The 6,939-nt window shown below is 49.9% G+C and overlaps 1 protein-coding gene across 3 annotated transcripts; it reads left to right on the top strand.

Annotated features, from left to right (window-relative positions):
• The first annotated feature begins 3,974 nt into the window (after positions 1–3,974).
• Positions 3,975–6,924, top strand: HOXC9 (homeobox C9). Of its 3 annotated transcripts, none has more exons than XM_039391304.1 (2): positions 3,975–4,509; positions 6,657–6,924. In XM_039391304.1, the coding sequence occupies exons 1-2, from the start codon at positions 3,975–3,977 to the stop codon at positions 6,899–6,901; spliced, it is 780 nt and encodes a 259-aa protein (XP_039247238.1). In that variant the 3' UTR covers positions 6,902–6,924. The 3 variants fall into 3 exon arrangements, 1 of the variants encoding a protein (XP_039247238.1); XR_005567255.1 differs by lacking the exons at positions 3,975–4,509; positions 6,657–6,924 and adding exons at positions 6,058–6,120; positions 6,407–6,496; XR_005567256.1 differs by lacking the exon at positions 3,975–4,509 and adding an exon at positions 6,070–6,120 and having other exon boundaries at positions 6,657–6,740.
• Positions 6,925–6,939: the final 15 nt, after the last annotated feature.

Raw genomic sequence — 6,939 nt, 5'->3', positions numbered from 1 at the left:
GGAGAATTTCTCAAAGCGAAAGCAAAAAAAGGTTTGGAAGTGAAGGGGAAGAGCCTGGCTGCGCCCGCAGGACAGGGAAGGGAGGCAGCTCGGGCTGAGCACGCAGAGCACTTGCAGGGACAAGGGCGAACATGGGCAGCATTTAGCTCCGAAAAGGTGTCAGAAGTCAACCAGCCAGGACAGTGCTCAGACAAAGGCTTCATTTTCTGTAACCTCCTAATTCACGACCCGACTTTCTTCCTTTTCTTTCCTTTTCTTTTTTTTCTTTCTTTTTTTTTTTATGATTATTATTTATTGTTATGATTATTTTTCCCCCCCCCCCTTCGCCAGGAAATAATAAATCTAAATACTCCCGCAGCTCGTGGAGCTGCCAGGGGTTAGTTTCGCTCGGTGCAAGTTAAGTTTCTTTTCCCCCCGCACGTTCAAAAGGGGAGGTGAGAGGAAATGATATGAGTCTGCCTGGAAGGGATGCGATAGTTCACCATCATTTCAGCAGAGGTAATCTCCCATTAAACAAGTCCCGAAGCTGCTGGGGAGGCACAGGAGTGTGGCTGGAGCGCGCAGAAAAGCTGCGAGACAACCTTGCAGCCGCCGAATTCAATAGCAAGGCGTGATCCGATTCCAGGCTGGATATTGGCTTGGAGACGCTGCCACCGAAAAGAAGAATATTTCAGGATGTTGCTCTCTTTGCCCCGCGCTCGGAGAGGACTTTTCTCCGCGTGACTCTGCCTTCATCCATGGGGACGGTTCCGCGTCGAGACGAGCGCGAAAGGACAATATTTTATGGGGGGTTCACATCGCGTTACGTTTTGGGGGGGTTCGCATCGCGTTGGGGGAGATTCTGCGGCGAAAGGCGGGGGGGAAAACGTTGTCCTGAGCCGCGTCTGGAGCCTCGAGCCGTGGCTTTGGTCTCAGCCCGTGGCTTTAGTTCTTCCAGCCGCGTCTTTAACGCGCTTTGAGGTGAAGTGGCTCCGTCTCTGTTTTGTGCTGCTCAATTCTCGGCAGCCCCCGAGCGAAAGGGGGTTTGTGCCGCAAACTCGAGCTGCTTTTCCTGTGATCTCCCACCCCACGGCAGCGCGGGGGGGGTGGATAATTCCGCGTGCTGCAGGTTCCCGTGCAAATGGAAGAAATCTTGGCCAGATACGTTTGCCTTTGTGTGACACCAACATTGCACCATCCACGACTAATTTGGTGACCTTGCCTGCCCGCGTTAAGGTTACAAAACCCGCTGCTGCTTATTAGAGCTGCGTGGCTTTGATAATTTCTGCTCGTCCTGCGGTTTGTCTGCGGTGCATTCTGACATTATTGCTATATTTTTCCCTCTGGTTAAACCTCCTCACTGCTTCTCGGTGCTTCTCTCCCTCTGCGTGCCCAGTCCTTCCTTCCTTCCTCTCTCTCTCTCTCTTTCTCCTTCTCTGCCTCTTTTTAATTTCTCCCTCTCCCCTTCTGCTGGTACGGACAACCCTTGCTTTTGTAAGGATTCCCTTTAAAATATTCCACCAAAGTGGAAAAGCCAGGCAGCTTTTCCCCCTCCACACGTCACAGCCCACTCGATTAGCAGCCCTGCAGAGTAAGTATTTTTAAAATAGGAATAGATAAAAGAATGATGAGTGTATATATATATATATTTTTTCCCCTCGCGAACATAAAAATAACCATCATTGGAGACTGGTGATTGACAGATAAATTGGCCTCGATAAAGGCCAAAGAAGACGTTCTGCTCCTGCAGGAATATTTCCCTTTAAGGGCTCACATAAAGCAGGGGACTTAAAACGGAATGAGGGATAAATTCGGGGGGGCGCGGGGGGGGAGAGCGAGCCGATGTCTTTTCGAATTTGGAAAATCCGGAGTCCCTTGACAAACACGTCCCGTCGTATTTTTTATTTTAAAGCCTTCCCTGCTTTTCGAGAGGGGAATCCTTCCTTCTCCCAGCAGCGAGGGCAGCCTCGTGCATCCATTGCTTTGACTTGCTCGGGCTCTGCGGGGCGAGGTGCGGGTTTTACCCCGGCTCAGCTCGGGGGGGAGTTCGGAGGGGCTGGGGAGAAAGGGGGGGAGGTATCTCCTGGCACCGCCACCACCTCTTTTCGCCCTGTTTTCCCTTGAATCTGCCTCCATCCCTTTCCTCCTCCTCGCTCGCCTTTCTCGTGCAACTTTACCCAGAAAAAAAAACCCGAGCAAACAAACCAAACCCCAAATAAATGAGTGCGAGCTGGCAAGGTTCGTGCCGGGTCGGTCCCTGGGACTTGTCCAGGCTGTGCAGGGCGAGTGTCAGCGGTGACACCGCATCACTGGGGACACCCTGCCCACCCCCTGCCCGCCTCTCCGCCAGGAGCCCTCAGCGCTTCCTGAGCCCACACTTTGCCTCCTTCTTCCCAGTTTTGACCATTTCCCTGCACGTCCTCTCAGCCTCAGGAGACCCCGAGGTGATGGGGAGCTTTGGAGAGCCCAGACAAGCCATTGTTTTTTTTTTTGGGGGGGGGGGGGATGTTCCTGTTTCTAATAAAGAAATAAAAAATAAATAAATAATGTGAGAGTTTTTTTTTTTTGTTTTTTTTTTTTTTTTTTTTTTAGGGGTTTTAATTTCTTTTTTTTTTCTGCCAAAGAAATCGCTTAAGCCCCTTCTTGGAGACTCCAAATGGGCGTGAGCTCTTTACCTACCTGTCTTTCCTTACAAAGGAAAGGTTATTCTCTCAAAATGCAGGCAGGCTACCACCGATTTTTTAACGCTCCCAACTTCTTCACTCGGTTTGGTGCAAAAAGAAAAGTTTCCAGGCGTTACTCAAAAAGAAAAAAAAAAAAAGGGAAAAAAAAAGAGAAAGATCATGTGCCCAACACACATTGTTGCTTCCTCCTGATACCAAAAGCTCTCTCTCATCCCCAGCTCGAGAGCTGAAACTCAGTCCTACGGTTTTATTTAATGAACGACACATTTATGAACAATCAAATGATCCTCGTAAAAATTTTATTGAAGGACATAAAAACATCCACGACTACTCGGCGAATAACGCAGCCTTGCAGTGCAAAAGCTCGGGCTCTCTTTCTTTCTTTCTTTCTTTCTTTCTTTCTTTCTTTCTTTCTTTCTTTCTTTCTTTCTTTCTTTTTTTTTTTTTTTTTTTTTTTGGGGGGGGGGGGGGGGGTGGGGGGGGGGGGGTTTTATTAGTATGCTTTTTCCCCCCCCTCCTCTTTTTAAAGATGCTCCTCGTATTCTAGATATACGTATATATTTTTTCCCCCCCCTCTTCCTAAAGATACTTATTTCTTAAAGCAGGACGAGATGTGCCTGTGCCCCACAGTCCTCTCAGCTGCTGAGCAGCCTGACGAGGAGACAGCGCTGCAAAAGATGACAAAAGCCCCTTTGCTTTTAGGCTCCGAGCTTCTCCCCCCCCCTTCCCCTCCCCTCCCCAGCTCCTTCCTCCGGGTGGGGATCCCACCTCCACCGCACTTCTCCCCTCTCCCCTTCTCACCGATATTCAATTTAATGTATCCATTAGAGGCTGGAGGCTGCGGGAGGAAAAGGACAGAGATAAATTACGTCAAGAAATAGTTCCTGGGCTACCTTCCACAATTACCTTCCACCTTCTCTTAAGCATCAGGGTAAATGTCCCCCCCTCCCAGCCCGCGGGCTGAGCATCCCCCGGCCGCCGAGAGCAGCCGAGCATCCCTCCTCCCCATCTCCGCCCCATTGCCAGCGCTTTTAGGAAAAGCCGGGCGGCGTTATTAGATTAAGGGGAAAGGAAAAAAAAAAAAAAAAAGGCTAGGGAGGGAAAAAAAAAAAAAAAAAAAAAAAAAAAAGAAGCCCTGCGGATTGATCCAGGCGATATTTTTGGGTAAATACAATCACGTGAGGGCGGCAGCCAATGGAACAGTGGGAAAGGCTGAAAAAATAATTACCTGCCCTGATTGTTCTATGAGCAGATAAAAAGTACACATACAGTTCATACAATAATCTTATGAATGTAAAAGAGGGGGGAACCATGTCGGCTTCTGGCCCCATAAGCAACTACTATGTTGACTCCCTGATAAGCCACGAGAACGAAGAGCTCTTGGCCTCCAGGTTCCCCGGCTCTGCCGCCCACCCGGCTGCCGCCCGACCGTCAGGATTAGTCCCGGACTGTGCCGACTTTCCGTCCTGCAGTTTCGCCCCCAAGCCGGCCGTTTTCACCACCTCCTGGGCTCCCGTGCACTCCCAGTCCTCCGTGGGCTACCACCCCTACGCTCCCCAGGCGCCCGTGGGGGCCGAGCCCAGGTACATGCGGACTTGGCTGGAGCCCCTGGCCGGGGCCGTCTCGTTCCCGGCCTTCGCCCCCGGGGCTCGCCCCTACGGCCTGAAGCCCGACGCGTTCCCGGGGCGCCGGGACTGCGGCCCCGCCGACGGCCGCGGCTACGCGGACTACATGTACGGGGCTGCCGGGGAGCTGAGAGACAGAGCCGCGCAGACAATTCCTTCCCCGGAGTCCGAAGCCATCGCTTCCAGCAAACACAAAGAAGAAAAGCACGAATTAGACCCTAGTAAGTCGAAGTCATTCTTGTTTACGACCGGGGAAGGCATTACGGCTTCCAGGACCCTACTCAATAAAATGAAATTACCTTAGAGAGCCCGACCCTAAAACTCCAGATACTCAGGAAGATCTGGGGGTTTGAGCGAGTCCGCCTAGCAGAGCCGGAGAGCGAATCTCTCTACTTTGTTTCGGGCTCTTTAGGATTTTTTTCTTTTTTCTTTATTTTTTTTTCTTTTTTTTTGTGTTTTTTTTTTTTTTCTTCCTCTCTCCCCCTTTTACTTCCGGTTTTTTTTTTTTTTTTTTGTTTTTTGTTTTTTTTCTTTTTTTTTTTTTTTTTTTTTCTTTTTTTTTTTTTCCTTTTTTTGGTTTTTTGTTGTTTTTATTTTTTTTTTTTTTTTTTCTTTTTTTTGTTTTTTGTTTTTTTTTTTTTGTTTTTTTTTTTTTTTTTTTTTTTGTTGTTTTTCCAGTGGGGGGGGGGGGGGGGGATGTTGCTCTTTGATCAAATATTCATCACCGTCCACCGGGGGGAATTAAAAAAAAAAAAGAAAAAAAACAACAACTAATAGAGAAAGAGAGTGCGTGTGTGAGAGGGAGCGAGAGGGGGTAGGCAGAGGGAGAAGCCTCTTTGCTTTAAAATATTTCCACTTTCAAAGGGCGAGGAAGAGTTGTAGGTGGCTGGAAGTGAACGTACTGATGTGGGGGTGTTTTTTTTTTAGGGAGGGGAAGGGAACATCTCTGGATGAACGCAGAGGTGTCTCTTTATCTATTTTAAAAATCAATAAAAGCTCCACCGGCGCAATTATTCATAAAATGCTCCCACACGTGGGAATAAAGGAGAAGGTGGGTGCCCTGGGCGGGGGGCCGGGGGTGGGGGTGCAGGGGAGTAGCGAGGAGGAAAATTGGAATTGTAAAGGCATAAACTGAGTGTGTGGAGGCAGCTGAGGGCAGAAGGCAGCGAGCGCAGGACATTGGACCATACACTTGAAGAAACATCTTCTGCAGCCCCAGCGAGAGAGGGAGGGGTGGAACTAAAAAAAAAAAACCAAAAAAACCAGCCAAAAAGACCCCCCCAAAAATCCCCGACCCGGCCATCAGGGAAACCTTGACCACTGCAGGGCGAGGAGTCAGGTAACGGCCACCAGCCCCCCCCTCGCCCTCGCCCTGCAGCACCCCAGCCCTGCGGAGGGGACCTGCGGGAAAGGAGGTCCAAAAAGCGCCGCCAAGCCACCCCCTTTTCCTGGCCGGAGCCTCCCGGAGAGGAGCTGAGCGTGCCCGGGGGCTGCTGCGGGAGCTGCCGGCGCGTCCCGCACGACCCGCAGCCCCGGGCGGGCTCTGCCGGGACCCCCCGGCCTAAAGCTGCGGGGGGATCGGCGAGCTCGGCGGGACGGCCCCGGCAGCGCCTCTGCTGCCTCCGCACCGCGCTCCTCTCCCGCCGCAAAGGCGCTGCCGCCTCTATTTATGACGCCAGGGCCGGTGCCAGGCACCCTCGTGATGAAAATAAGCCGAGGAGGAACCGGGGGGTGAAAAGTCTCCCTTGGCTGCCCTGAGAAGGGCAGAGGGGGGAAAAGCTGCTCCCCCTGAGCCGGCGGGGCCGCGGCAGCAGCGGGGAAGGTCCTTTAGGGTAAGGGGAAAACTGCATAAAAAACCCCCACCACCTCAAAAAAAAAAAAAAGCCAATTTCTCGGAGCCAGTGGGACACCTCGCGTGTCATCCTTAAGATATTAAAAAAACAAACTCTGCTTTCCAGGTCTGGGAAAGCTTCTAGGGGGAAGTATTGGAGAGCTGAGGTTGTAAAAAGAGTTTATGGGCCTATGAAATGGTGGGAATTTTGACTTTTTATGACTATGTTCTTAGATTACTGCTAGCAGCAGTCATGTGGATAATTATTATTTTAAACCCGTTGCTAGAGTTTTATTTACTGAAACTTTTATGTGAGAACAGCAGCAAAAGAAAAGGAAATGACCCCTCCAGAATAAACAGATTAAACTCTCCTGAAGGTCACTTAAAATATTTAGGTAAGATCTGCTAATTAAACAGGTTTCTGTCCATAGATACACCAGGGCGTGGAGGGGGGGAGGGAAGAAAGGCCAGCTGTATACATTGATTTTTTTTTTCCCCCTCCCCCCCAAAAAAAAATATAAAAATCTTCTTTCTCAGACAATCCCGTCGCAAATTGGATTCACGCGCGCTCCACGAGGAAGAAAAGATGTCCTTACACAAAGTATCAGACCCTGGAACTGGAAAAAGAGTTTTTATTCAATATGTACCTTACACGGGACCGGAGGTACGAAGTAGCCAGAGTCCTTAATCTCACTGAACGCCAAGTCAAAATCTGGTTTCAGAACAGGCGAATGAAAATGAAGAAAATGAATAAAGAAAAAACCGATAAAGAACAGCAATAAAGTTGGCAAAGTCCAGTCATTGAGAAACGAGGGTGGAG

Source organism: Pipra filicauda, unplaced genomic scaffold (assembly GCF_003945595.2).
Source record: "Pipra filicauda isolate LSUMZ 115617 unplaced genomic scaffold, ASM394559v2 scaffold939_size48705_pilon, whole genome shotgun sequence".
In the NCBI taxonomy this organism is placed as follows: Eukaryota; Metazoa; Chordata; class Aves; order Passeriformes; family Pipridae; genus Pipra; species Pipra filicauda.
This window is presented reverse-complemented; position numbering and strand designations above follow the sequence as displayed.

Bases quoted from the DNA above. Each gene is read 5' to 3' on its own strand.
- HOXC9 (XM_039391304.1), top strand. From the start codon at position 3,975: ATGTCGGCTTCTGGCCCCATAAGCAACTACTATGTTGACTCCCTGATA. The intron at 4,510-6,656 runs GTAAGTCGAAGT...CTTCTTTCTCAG, and splicing joins AAAGCACGAATTAGACCCTA to ACAATCCCGTCGCAAATTGG.